Raw genomic sequence first — 14,136 nt, 5'->3', positions numbered from 1 at the left:
TTCTCTCCTGGGGCTGAGGCCAGGACTGGGACCTCTCCTCCCAGAATTTGCCCCCTGCCCCTGGACAGCCCCTTTCACACCTGTTGTGCCCAAGGTCTTGTCCCCACTGCTGAGACCCTTCAGAGGGCCTGCGGCCACACCCAAGTGATATCAGGGGAGGACTTCTGTCCAGCCTGCTCCGAGCTGAGCCGGTGGAAAAGGTTCAGACCCCATCTCTGAGAAGTCACTTGGCCTCTCTGAGCCTCAGTCTCCTGCTGTCTCATGTGGGAGCAATGGTGATTGCACGAGGCTCTCATGATGCCACCAGGTAATGACCTAAGTGGGAGCCGCTGCCATGAACTAGAGCTGGTGTATGCAGTTCAGTGTACATGTGGCCTTCCTGGGATTGCTGGGGATTAAGGAGACAGACCAAGTACGTCCTGGCCAACACAGATCACAGTTGTTAATATTTCCATCTTCTTCATTGTCTGGCCAGAGCAGGTGCTCAGAGGGATGTTGTGTCCCTGACCCCAGACACAGTGCCAGGGGGAGGGGTTGGGACCTGCCCTCTGGCATCAGGCAGTAGGGCTGAATGGCTTGAGAGGAGACAGGGGGCTTGAGGAAGGGGCTGTGCTTGCCCTGTGCTGACCTATGCAGCAGAGCAGAGCCGCCTCTAATGAAGTGGGCTATCCTCAGGCTGGCACTGATTTCATGTCTGGGTGGCCACCTACCAGCCGGTAAATGTCACTGGAGAGAGCAGACTTTGCACCTGGCATGGACCCAGTCTTGCGTGGGGCGAGCAGGCTGCTAGAGGGGCTGGGGATGCCCTTGGAATGCTGATACCAACCCAGGACTCCAGACTCTCTAGACTCCCCTCCAAGTCCCAGCCATCACCCACTTGGGGATATTTGCAACCACTTGCCCCTCTCCTGATGTCAACACACAAGAGCCAGAACCCCAATGCTGGGAGCATTTCCTGCCCCTCTCTTCTTGGTCCGGTGTGGTGAGGTGGCGGGGAAGTTCAGGGTGGTTTGGAGAGGGCCCCAGCTGCTCAGGGTGCAAGAGTGGGAGGGAGAGCTGCAGGAGAACCCATCCTGGCAAAAGATGGCCCCTGCTTCCCTGAGCTGTCTCCTCTGATAACTGAGTCAGGACAAGCTAATAGTAAAATAGCTATAACCACTCAGCGGCAGGCATCATTTAATAAACTCTCCCTGCAGCAGACACTGGCTCAGAACATGGTATCCGTGATTCCATTCAAGCCTCATGATGACCCTGCGGTCAGCGGGAACTGAGTCCATCATGCAGGAGAGGAATGTGAGGGCTGAGAGGTCAAGGCCTCTCCTCTGAGCAGCACTGGGGGTGGTCCCCCACCCCACTCCAGCTCTGCTGTGCCACTCACACTCTTTGTGGGACCCTCTCTCTGACCAGCTCCCCATTCCTAAGGAGATAAGAGCTTGGTCCCACGTGTCAGCCCTGCATTTTCCTCCCCTTCCCTATCTTCTGGGATCAGTGGGGTGAGGGTAGGGGCAGGGTGGTGCTGTTCACTACTCATCGGGGACTCTCAGCCTCCTTCAGCTTCTGGGCCCATGGGAGCCGGAGAGAGGGAGAGAAGGCTCACGTCCATTCCAGGTCTGGACTCGGAGGAGCCTGAGCCTCTGGAAAGACTAGAAGGCAGGTGAGGCAGAGGGCAGGCGTGCTATTGCTCACTGTTCCCTCCACTGTTGCCCGCCCTTTCTCTCCTTCTGCAACCTCAGTCTCCAGATCTGAGACCTAAAAACAAGATCCGTCCAACCCACACTGTCCCAGACATTTCCCAGGTGCAATCACCCTAAGTTGCATCGAGGAGGACGTGAGGTGACTGATGCCGGTCCTGCTGCTGGAGGGTTGGGAGCAGTACCCTTGGGCAGACACACAGCAGCCTCCGAGTCAGGCCTACCTGTAACGCTATGACTTCCACATCACGACTTTGGGGTCCCCCAGCCCTGTGGGAGCCGTCCTTGAGTTATCTGCATCTCCCCATCCCCTTCCCTGCCTAAGGAGCTCCGCGAAGTGGGCCGCGTCTGCCTTCTGGGGCCCTTCCACCCTACGCTGAGCAGGAACTGGCCACAGCAGACTTGGCGAATGGGGGCCTCGGGTTTGGGATGTGTTGGGAGCTGCCCCCGGAGCCTGGTGGCCTCCTGGAGTTGTGGAGTTGGGGAGTAGGGTGGTCTTGTGGGAGGAAGACGCTTGAGAGCTGCTTCCCACTCTCCCTTCTTGGAGTTTCCAGGACCTTCCTGTGGGGGTATGGGGGAGTCGTGGCATCCCCAGCGGCTCTCCCCTTCCATGGGAAAGAGGAGGGAGGAGAGAGAAGCCGTATTAATAAAAGAATAGGACACTGCAACCAGCTCCGCAGCGTGTGCAGCTCAGAATAGCAATGTGCTTTCTCAAGGCAAACAGAACTCCCCAGGTGTTAATGCAAATTCACTCCAGTTAAGATGAAAGAGGGTTGTTTCTCCCTTTGCTGGCTAATATGAAGGACTTAATAGATTCTGCCTCAGGAACTACGGCTGGGAGGGGAAGATCCGGGAGGGGTTGGGCGTGGGCAAAGAAGGGAGGTCCCCCGTGGATTTTGGGGCAGAGCAACTGTCAAAGCAGGCCTGGCCGACAGTGCAGCACCTGCCACCTCATCCTCTCCCTGGTCCAACTGGAGCTGGGCCCACTGCCGGGGAAGAGGTGGCAGGAAGTCCAGAGTAGACATGCCAACTCCCTGCCCTGTTGCCCACTGCCCTTCACATTAACCTGGGAGCTTACACCGCAATTGCCGCTCCCCAGTTTGTGCCAGAGGCGTGTGGGGCTAGAAGGGACGGGGTGAGGCTGGCTGTACATTCAGGGGACCTAGTCCAACTTGTTGCCTCTTGGGATACTAGGTCAGTCACTCCTTTCAGCTCCCTGGAGGATGAAACTGGTTTGACAGGGCCTGGGAGATCAGCCTGCGGAATTCCTTTAGAGACATATTTGACATTAGAAGACTGTTGGAATCAGAAGGAGTCTCAGAGTTTCTCTGGTCCAAACCTGACCCTGTGCAGCCAAAGACGTGAAAGCCCAGAAAGTGGAAGGGATTTACTCAAGGCCACACAGCCGGAGGCAGAGAGTCGGAGGGACAAGAACCCACGGCTTGCTCTCCTGAAGTGCAGGCTGGAAGCCTGAGTGACACTCTGTGGGACACAGTCTTAGTGGCTCTGGCCGCCACAGAACCCCTTCCTCCCTCAGAGGGAGCCCTTCTCCAGCCTGGGGACCCTGGACTGAGGATCCCAGAGTTATCCTCCACTAAAAATTACAAACAGCACAAGCTGGGCCATTGCTGGGAGAGTTGGGGAGGACCATGCACAGGCTGGGCTGCGGCAGGGGCGTGCTGGGGTCCCAGGAAGATGTCCTGGGGCTCGGCTGGTGATAAAGGGAGACTTCAGGGAGATCCGGGGGAGGGCGGGTGGGAGCGAGGCTGTCCCCACAGTCCACTTCACTTGTCTGAATTTAACTCCTCCCTCTCAGGGCAAATGGCACAGCAGGTACCTACAAGGAGCCGCCTCCGCAGCCTTCTTCACTTTTGTTTACTGACTTAATTCCTTCAGATCAAAGGCTGCCCCTTCCTCCCCTAGCAGGGAGGCAGGGGAATTACATTATTTATATTGGAAATGGGCAAGACTCCACGGGGACTTCTTCCTTATGCCTGATAAGAGAAAATTAGGTCACTGCTGTGCCTCCCTGGTGTCTGCAGTTAGGATTTTACGGCCCAGGTACCCAGAGCCTTGGAGAGGAGGTCCAGGTACAGAGCCGAGTGCCCCGCTCTCACCCGAGCCTCCAGTAAATTATTGACCAGAGCAGCGAGTATTAATGTGACGAACCAGAACATCCTTTCCAGGCAGCCCCAGCCAGGGTTATCTATCATTTCCTGGGCTTCGCAGCTGGCACTGGGCAAACACAACAAGGACAAACAGGCCAGATGCAGGTTCATTAAGCTCCTGGTGCAGGTGGAGGGATGGGGCCTACCTGGGGGCCACTGGTGGGCTTGGTCCTTCCAAGCCGGGGCTTCCTCTGGGTCACCACTGCTTTTTTCTCTGCTTCCTTCTGCAACCCCGACTCCCACCCTGAGGAAACATCTGGAAAAAGAGCCACCTTCCTTGAGTGGCAGTGTGCACAGGGCTTTCCCGGCATTATTAATCCCCGTAAAACCCTTAAAACTCCCCTTTTAGATAAAGAAATTGCTGTGCCCCAAACTTAGGTAACTTGCCTAGGATCACACAGATAGCAAGTGGCTGAGCAGGGGTTTGAACCCAGGTCTTTCTGAGTTCCAAGTCAGGAAGAGCCCTGAGTCCTTCAGCTATGTGGTTTCCTCAGCCCTCCCCATGGCTAGGTGTAAAGAAAAGATTTCATTTCCTTCACGCGTGCTACTTCTATTATTTGTAAATAATGGTAATGCTGTTACCTATCCTCACCCCTTTTTTCTTAGAAGTCTGTGTAATTTTTGTATCTGTTCTTCATGTTATCCTGACAACGTCCCAAAGGCACTCAGAGCATCACTGTCAACTCTCTCTATACAAAGGGAAACAGGCTTTGGGAAGCAAAGCATCTAGCCCTGCGAGGAAGTGGGTGGCCCAGAGCAAGCGTGTGGCTTGGTGGACTGGCCAGGTGGGCTCTTGCTGCTCAGACTGCGGAACTCTTGAGGAGATGTCTTCATTTCCTTGCTCAGAGGCAACGTGCCAGGAGCTATTCTGGGGCTAACATCCCAGTGAGACATGGGCATCAAATGGAAACCGGGAGAGGACACGGTGGGGGTTCCTCTGAGTCAGCTCGGGTCCTCACAGTGCTGATGAATGGGGTTGGGCTATTCTTCCTACAAGCGAGCTCCAGACTCCCTAGTCGGGCTGGGACTGCGGCCGGCCGCAGCATCTTGCCATAATGCAGCAATGACAGGCTGCCAGGGAGCCCTGGGAGGGGAGAGGAGCCCGTGGCCTCTCTCAGCTGCCTGGGCTGTCTGAGAGGGAAACGGAGAATAGGCGGATGGCTTCTTTCTCTTCCCCAGACGTGCAAGAAATTGGATTAGACACGGCTGCAGCAATCTTCTCACCAATACCTTTCCCCCAGAGTCCTGCTGACAACTCGTCGTTATACATGGGTGGCCCCCTATGCGGTCCTCCAAAGCGAAGGCTTCTGGGGTGGGCGCCCTGGAAACGGTGGCCACTCAGCTCTCAGGTGAGGACCAAAGGCAAAGGACGGAGTGCTGGCAGGGAGTCCACAAGGAGCCACTCAGTGATTCCAGGGGACCAGGCTGCAAACACCACAATTAAGCACCAAGGGCCAGCCAGCAGCTTTGAGTTTGCAGCATGGTCAAAACAAAGACCAAAAAGCAGAGTAGAACCCTACTGGTCTCCCCCAGGCCAAAATAATAAGGAGTATTATTAATTCTAACCCCACAGACCATGGGATCTGTGTGAGCATATTATTATCTATTGGGGGTCAGGCGTTGGCTTAAAAAAAAAAAAGGTAAAAATATTGTCTAGACAGCTTCAAATGAGCATTATTTATGAAGTACTTTCTCTGGCTCACCCTACGTAGGAAATCAAACTATTTCCAATCACTGAAAATAACAATCTACATTTAAGAAACGAAGCAGTTTCAGATTATTATTTATCTCATAAAATGGTCTAGTTACTAATTTTATAAATTTAAAACAAAATACTGTTTACCAATTGTACAATTTTCTAATTTTATAACCTCAAACAACTAGTTATACTTAGAAATGTATTTTGGCAGGTTATTTTCCTTACTGGCTTGTATGAGACGTGAAATGCATTCTGACATGTGGCAGAAAGCACTGTGATCCCCCTTAGAAGTCCTGATAACACATGTGCCACCTTAATCTCTGTGATTTTGGGATGTATGATTTGGGATAGGGTTATCCTAAAGTAGTTTGGGTCTTTATGAAGGACTTTTTTTGATTAAAGAAATAGACAAAACAAAAACCATAAATTCTGTAATCAGTAGTTCCCAACTTCAAGTGTGAATGTTGTGTGCTCCTGTGACAACAGCTGGGCCTCATTTGTCCTGCAGACAGAGGCTCTGCATGCCCCCCAACCCCCTCTTCCTGAGCCCAGATGAGGAAACCTGAAAGCAGAAGCACCTGGAAGGATCGTCCAGTCCAGTCCCCTAGTTTTTAGGTCTGGAACTGAGGACAGGTAGGGGGTGTGAAAAGGAAACTCACAGGCACTGGGACTCGGTCCGGGGCCCCTTTCATGACCCCAACTGCCCCCACAGAAAGAGGGGAATTCCCAGAAGGTACAGTAAGGGGTGCCGTCATCAGCCCAGAAAAGGTGATCCTTTTACCGCCAAAGACATAGGGCTGGAGTTGAAATCCTGGGCAGGCAGGGAAGGCAGAAGCCCCTGCCCTTAAACCCACAAGAGTTGGCCCCGCCACCCAATCTGTCTTGCCACCTCTGTGGCCTGAGCAACAAGGTGAGGAAGTCCAAGACAAACTTTTCACGGCTTAGAATTTTTATTAAAATAATCATTTAAATTACAACAATCCCCCAGAACAGAAAATAGCCTTCCAAGGTCTGGCCCTGACAGGAGGTGAAAATCAGGCTCCACAGAAAGAAGTGTGGTTTGACATCTTTGAAAACAGTATGGAGTGTCCCTGGAAGCCCAGAGCCTGGCCCCAGGGCAGCTGGGAGAGGCTGCCTCCCACCAAGGCCGCCCCTTCCAGGGGCTGCGAGTCTCTAGCCCTGTCAGCGAGCAATAGTCACCTTCGCTGGTTGTCAGGCTCTGGACTTGGCCATTTTGATTTGAAAGAGAGAGGGAGAGAGAGAAACCTACCCCCAAGATTACAAAACACAGTCACTTAAGAAGTGTTATGTAATGCCATGGGGTGTTGTCTAACAGAGCTTGGAGGGTACATGAATAATTGAGTGGATGCCACAGGTCAGAGCGCTGCTGTGGCTGAGGTGGAGCCTCAATCAGGATGAAGGAGGTCGTCTGTGTGAACAGCTAAGGGCTGACAACACAGCCTCACAGAGTGTAACTAGCTGGGCAGTGACTTCATGAATGGTGCTTCTGACTGAGAACCCTCGGAAGTGCTTGTAATAAAATAATCATGGCCAGGGCCCTGCTCTCAATGGAGTTCAGGGGCTTCCTTACTTGATAAGCTTCCAGCCCTAAAAATATTCACTTAAAAAGAACATAGTCACCTGAGCCACAGGCACAAGCTGCTGAAAACCAAGCTCCCCTTTCATTCTTCTCCTACCACTGGGGCTCAAGACCTTTCTGGGGGCCACCATCCACTCCCCCAAGCATCTCTGGGAGATACACACCAGCTCTCGCCTCCAAAGAGAGCTGAAGTATTCCTGGCTGAGTGAGGCTCTGCTGGCCTCCTGAGTCTGCTCCCCAGACCCATGGGGGATCCTGCCACAGCTCAAATGCCAGCCAGCTCCCTTGTGGCCACACAGCTTGGCATTTCCCGGACTCCAGACATACACATGGCAGTTAAAAAAAAAAAGGCCCGATAATGCTTTTATAAACTACCACTGTGCTCCTGGCCCCATAGCCGCTGTTAAACAGATTAAATTTACAGGTCAGGAAGAAAGTAACTGTCATGGACATTCAGGGACGAGTGGCGAGCCTGAGGAGACAGAGCCTCAACATAAGAGCCAGACCTTATGTTACGAACGTGTGAGAACTGCCCTCATATCTCAGGGGAAGAGGCTTTTGAGGGACAGGGAGATACAAAGGAACTCTTTTAGCCACAGCCATCCCCACTTAAATGTCCAGATGTGGAGTCTCACACTGTGAATTTTAAGGGGCTGGGGTGACGCACAGGGCTGGCTTTCTCGGGGTAAGGTGGCCCAGAAAGGTGGGGGCCAGCCTAGGACGCCATTCAGTCTGACCGTGGAAAAAAGGCAGGATCTCTGTGAGCTTGTTTCTCAAACCACATAGGATTGCCAGAGACCACCTGCTCTCGGGAAATCTCCAAGCTTCCACACGTCTTCATTTAATAAGTATCTTTTCATTGGTTACGACTTATCTATCACCTGCTCTGTATTACAGCCCCATTGAAAGGATTTGAATGGCTCAGTGGGTCACAGCAGCACCACCAAGCCATGGAGTAAAGAGCAAGAAAGTGGCCCCAGACCAAGGAGCCAGTGTGGGCCACACGGGTGGTCTATGACCTGCTGCCTGGCAAGGTGGAGAGTCGTGCGCCAGCAGGTGCAGCGCACTGACTGTGATACCTACATCCAGCTCAAGCTGGGAGGTGCACAAAGGGACTCCACAAAGGCAGCCCACGAAGGCAAAAATAAAAGACCTCTAGGAGATGAGGGCAACAATAAAAAGAGACCCAGGCACAAGAATGGGTTAGGAGGGGCTTACTGGCACATGGCCAAGAGAAAAGATGATTCAGATCAACGACGCGGGCTGAGGCCAGTGGAGCTCGGGGTTTGGGCCACCGAGAAGTACCTGTGGGGCTTCTGGGCCCTGCAGAGCCCCACTGTCGCAGGCAGGCTACCAGGTGCTGACTAGATCATGACCTGGGAGTCCCTCAGCCCACCACGGGCAGGAGAGGCTAAAGCTGAAGGGAGGTGGAAAAGACATGTAGCTCTCGCCTGCCTCTTGGACCCTGGTTTGAGGTGGCAGGAGGACAATGAGTGTTCTATATGGTGCAGATTCTTACACGGCTCTATGGCCCCTCTGCTGGCAGCCAGCCCTTCATCGCAGCTTCTGCCTAGTCTGTCCCCATCACAGCGGTCTTTTCTACTCCCCACCACCTGGCACCAGAGCACTGCCTCAAGGGTGCCTGGGCTGGGGACCTATCACTTGGCTCATCATGGACCGTGAGCAAACTCACTGATGATGTCCTGCAGGCAGGCAGGCCACTCTGGGCCTGGGCTTGGGCGAGCCATGCTTCTTTGCATACCAGTTCCTCACTAGTGGAGGAAATGAATGTTCTGGAAACATGGGGTTGGGGGTGCTGGCACCAGCCTCCTGGCTTCCAGGGACTTCACTTTCTACAACCACTTCCTAGCTTAGGCTGGGAGATCAGCACTGGACAGTAAGACACACACCTCAGGGTGCCTTTGACGAAGGAAGTATAGGATCACACATTAGACGAGAAAAGACAAATACGTCTTAAGAAATTTAAAGACTCAAGTCAGGAGAACTAGAACCCCATGAGAGAAATCTCTGCGGGGTCATAGTTCAAGGCAATTGCACATGAAGTGGGTTGGGCTCTCCACTCGGCTGGGCTAAGTTCCAGAGCGCCCATGGAAGCGCCCAGCCAGCACACCTACGGATGGTTCCCATGGTGTCTGACCCATCCTGCCGGTGTTGGGAGCAGCAGAAGTCACAGATCCTGGGGTGGCTGAGTCACCTGCTAGAGCTCTTCAAAGAAGGCCACTCGGGACTTGGCGCTCTGCAAGGTGAGCTGCAAGGAAGCAGAGAAGAAGTTGAAAGGAGGACTAGATGTCTGCTCTTGCACAACAGGAGGCCATCATGCCTGTGGACTAACCTCAAAGGCAGTTTGGAGTGAAAGGGAAGATGGTTCAGATAGATGTTCAATAGGTGGTCAATCCCAAATAAGTCTTCAGATTTGCCAAAGAGCTCAAATTAGGAGGTGACAAATGAGGACATGCCAGAAAGGATGGCTAGTGGGCAGAAGCATGTCAGTAGGAAAAGGTCGTCAATATCGCCTTTTCGCAGAGGGCAGGAGATCCCTAGACATTTTAACAGATTTTCACGTTTCCGTCTGCAAGAGCCTCTAAGGTGCCTCTGTGGTGTGCTGTCTGCGGAGGTTCCAGCCTGGGATGTTCGCCCTCTCCAGAGCTCAGAGTACTAACCTGGCAGCACAAGCGTCTCAGTCCTTATGCCCTGGGGACACCCTGAGGCAAGGAGACATGGCCTTAGGCAAGGCAGGCCTGCCTCAGATGAGCTAAAACTTGGCCCTTCCATTCCTGGTTTCCCAGGTGGCTCCAAAGCAGACTTGCCGGTGACCTGTCAGCTGAGAGGGGTTTTCCACCCGAGCTGGGAAGCAATGGGCTCTCTAGGTGGGGCTGGCTTGGGCAGGGAGATGGTGCACTCGGCTCAGTGCTTTGCCCAGAAACCACAGGGCCTTCCCATGGTCGGGCTCTCGGCATGGCAGATAAGGCACTAGAGTTTTCAACTTTCTGCACTGCTAAACCCCAATTTCCTGACTCCGTAGGCCACTTCCCAGGATCTCCCCAAACAGAAGTATCTGACACAAACACCCTCCCAGTGCTCTGCTCCCTGCTCTATTCCTGAAAGCAACTACTTGGGCAAGACCGTGTGTCACATATCCAGCTCTGGGACCTTGTAGAGGAGAATTTTCTGGAAGGGGGACCCAGTACATGCTGTTCACCTTCACATCCCTTAAACCACTTACATTAGTGCCTTGCACCTAGTATGAGCTCAAACAATGTTTGTCGAGTGAATAAGATATTGGCTATGATAGTGAAATGGTGAGATTGTGAGAAAGGTGAGTGGTCCACATGGGGCTGAGGAGGCCTGGGCGCTAATTCTCCATCACCAGCTCACTGTGTGGCCTCACTGGACACCCATGACCTCTCTGCACCTCTTTCCTCTGGAGTTAAACCACACGGGCAGGCTAGGTGGTCGGACCCATTCCCTTGACCTCTGGCAGTCTCTGAATCTGAAAAGTCCTTAGTAGCATCCGCGGCTCTCCAACGGGCGGGGGAGGAAGATGCCAAACCAACCACTTCACCATCAAAGACAGGCGGCACCAGTGTGCTCAAAATCAGACAGCTTGAGAGCTGACTCTTTAAATCGTGCCAAATGTTTTGGCCTTGAAGTTCCCGACTAACAAGCTGATCGTGGGGAGGCATCTTGAGCTGTTTTCTTCAGCGGAACCAATTTCCAAAGCGCTTTGGAAAGCCCAGATGAGGAGAATGGAGAGAGCTTTCACTTCTTTGCTGAAATGGAACTCCCTCTAGAAGGGAGCTGAGTTTGGATGGGTTTCTCCTTAAATGCAATAGTGGAGAAGGACCAGGAGTTATGTGCTCTGTGATAACGGGAACCAGGATGGTAACTGTGGAATAAAGAGAACCAGAGGACCGACCACTGGGACAAAAATCCTCTTCGCAGACGAGTTTAAATCAAAAGGTTTAAAACTCAATGTCTCTGGTCAGGTTGTTCCCACACTCCCAATGAAGACCTCAGGCTGGCTCATGAGGGGACAGGGAACCTGCAGTGGATGGGTCCCTGCCCCCAATCCTGCCACACACCAAGTCACACACAGACACAGTCAGACTACCTGACCCAGAGCTGTCTGAGCCACCGACCAGCTGGGTGGTCCTGGGCAGGCTGCTCGCTCTGGCCTCAGTTCCTCACTATGAAGTGGGGGTGGTGGCAGACCCTTCCTCACGGGGTAACGTGTGGAGTGACTGGGAAATGCTGTGAAGTGCTCAGCATCATGCCTGGTGCACGACGAGAATGCAGCAGCTGTTATTACTAATAGCAGTGTCATGTTTCTTCTCCTCCCTCAGCTCTGGCTCCCCTCCTCCCAGTGGGGGAGCAGGGCAGAGTGCAGGTTAGACGGGGTGCAGGCGAAGGCAGGGTTGTGTACTGCACTGGCCTTTGTGGCCTTCGAGGCAGGGCAAGTGGGTGCCCCCGAGAGTCCTGGCCACTTCCTCAGGCAGGGAGCCCAGGCTGTGGGGGCCTCTGCGAGCCTCCTGCCCATTTGTGCAATGTTGGCTCCAAGAATTCCTGGATCCTCTACCCAAGTTGCGTGCTGGCTGTCCCCTCGAGGTGCCAGGGGGAGGGTTTTGGCAGCTCTGGCAGTGCCAAATTCCAGTTACTTCAGCGTGTGTTTGTTGGGATGCAAGGTCCCCTTCCGATGGGCAAAATGCTTCCCCAACCCCTACCCCATACTGCATGGCAGAGGCTCAGTCTGACCTCTTATCTTGCAGAGCAGAGGCTGTACCCCAGCCCAAAGAAGATGCTGAGTGAAGTCAAGTACTCTGGCCATGCAGAAGTAGGAAAGCACCACAGACATGTGGCCTCGGCAAGAGGAGCGAGTACAGTCTTCTAAAATGCACTAGACTGTTAGAGGGGGAGGCACAGCCACTGGGCAGAGGCGGCGAACGTGTCAGCTGACACTGAGGGCACTGGGAGCCTCCTGCCTCAGCTCACAGCAGACCTGGCTGCCACCATGCCCACCTTTTACCCATACTGTACAATTCTTGGCACTTTCAATTCCATCAGGAATCTTGTCATCGGAGGAAATTACTGCACAAGCCGCCTGTCCACTGCTGGAACCCTTCCAGTTGCCAAGGCGGATTCTACCTGCTTGCACCTCAGCAGCGTCCTTTATCTTGGACATCAAAATGTCCTCCTCTTGAGCCAGCCAGCGCTCCCTGAGTCTTACACAGGAAGGCACAGCTGGTGCTGGAGAGTGGGTTGAGGAAGCAGGTGTTGAGAGGAGGATCTGCAAGGATAAGCCTGGGGCTTCTTTCCTCCAGGTGGGGTCGCAGAGGCCCAGGGGCAAGGAGGTTCTCTATAGAGAGCCCAGGAATCCCCTCAGGCATCTGCCAGCTGCACTATGGCCTCCGCTCAGCCTCCACTCCACTGGGCAAGCTCTCCACACCTGTGGGATCCTTCGCCACCTGCGCTCTCTAGGAAGCTCACTGACTGTCACATTTATAGTACAGCCACAGGCAGGAGGTATTCATAAAAGGAGAAGAAGGCTCAGAGGAAATGGCACGAAGCTAGCTCTTCATAAAATAAACTATCTCTGTGGGCCTTTGTATACGCATGAAAATTAGCCAACAACTGTTCTGGTTTCCTGATACCCCTCACACCTTAAGGTATATGAGCCCGTGTCAGTGTTTAGTCCATCTTCTTGCTCAGTAATCGGCCTGGCTCTCTCCACACAGCACACAGGGGTACCACAGACATGATTCAACTAAGGCCCTTGCTTCCTGCATGTCACACTGGGAGACCTGCAGCCAGTCTTGTGAGCAACCCCCCACATTCCCTCTAGTGATCCAACAACACCTCTCTGCACCCCGCAGCCAGACCTGCTGGTGGTGGGCAGCACCTTGAAGAGGGAGGGGAATTACCCAAGTGCAGAGAGTACGGGCTCTCCAAGTACACTGCCATGGCCAATCTCCAAGGCTGTCCAGGAAGAGGTCTCCTCCAAATTTCAGTAGAAGGAGAAAAGCCTAAGGAAGTGGGTAGAGAAGCAGGGCCTTGTAGACAACAGCTGCATCCTTCTGGACCTGCAGAATCTGGTCCATTTTCTTAAATCCCTCTGAAGACAAGGGAATGATAATGTCTGCCATGCACTGTCCAAAACTTGCAAACTGAATCCAGACAAGGGCCAACCACAGGAGTCCTAGAGGTCATGCCCAGCTCCTTCTGGAAGCGATAAACCACATGGACTCCGCGCAAAGGCTCCAACCACAGTGCTCTTGCCAGTTCCTTAACAATGACTAAAGAATACGAAGTTTCCTCACCAGACACCAGGCTGATCCACTTCTCTCTTCCAGCTGTCTCCTCACATCTGATTAAAATCAGCCGTGTGAATAATACAGGAGGAATTAAGTTCTCTCTTGACTGAACCGGCTGTTCAAGTCTGTCATTAATCCAATTCCATTCTGAAGAGACAAACTTCCTTTTCTTTCTTTGCTGCAGACATATATGGCTTGTTTTTTTATCTTGTGGGGGGCTCTGATCCACCTGTTGGGCCTGGCCCTTTCTTCCAGCCCAGTATCAACAGATTCAAGTTTGGCAGAGTCGCCTCTCCTCCTGCTCATTTCACCATCAAACTGCCAGTTGTTTGTGACAGCCACCAGGCTATAAAGGGCAGGAGAGGAAGCCACTTGGCAGAGCTAGACCTCCTCACGCTACCCAAACGTGTGGTGTGACCAAATGAACACATCCACCCAATCTAAACAAGTTCAACTTTGGGAGACACCCAAATGCCAAATGTCTCCTTAAAAAGACAAGACGCTGGCTCCTCTGAACCCTAGGAAGGCCCTAGTACCCAGCAGGTTCTCCCTAACCCAGGCATGCAGGAAATATGCAGACTCAATAGTTCCTGCTCACTAGGGGAGGATTTCAGGCAGCCCACCAACATACGAGGATCTGGCAACTGCC

At 53.1% G+C, this 14,136-nt stretch overlaps 1 protein-coding gene across 3 annotated transcripts in view; it reads right to left on the bottom strand.

Annotated features, from left to right (window-relative positions):
- Positions 1 to 6,489: 6,489 nt before the first annotated feature.
- Positions 6,490 to 14,136, bottom strand: part of NF2 (NF2, moesin-ezrin-radixin like (MERLIN) tumor suppressor) — a 69,891-nt gene continuing 62,244 nt past the window's right edge. For 2 of the 3 annotated variants that reach the window (XM_039861952.1, XM_039861951.1), the window contains one exon: positions 6,490 to 9,427. Coding sequence is in view for 1 of the 3 variants with exons in the window: in XM_039861951.1 (XP_039717885.1) it covers positions 9,377 to 9,427 (51 nt within the window). In the remaining 2 variants the exon portion in view is untranslated. The remainder of the gene's footprint in view (positions 9,428 to 14,136) is intronic. The other variant, XM_039861956.1, reaches the window with a different exon arrangement.

The sequence above is a fragment of the Pteropus medius genome, unplaced genomic scaffold, assembly GCF_902729225.1.
Source record: "Pteropus medius unplaced genomic scaffold, Ma_sr-lr_union100, whole genome shotgun sequence".
In the NCBI taxonomy this organism is placed as follows: domain Eukaryota; kingdom Metazoa; phylum Chordata; class Mammalia; order Chiroptera; family Pteropodidae; genus Pteropus; species Pteropus medius.
This window is presented reverse-complemented; position numbering and strand designations above follow the sequence as displayed.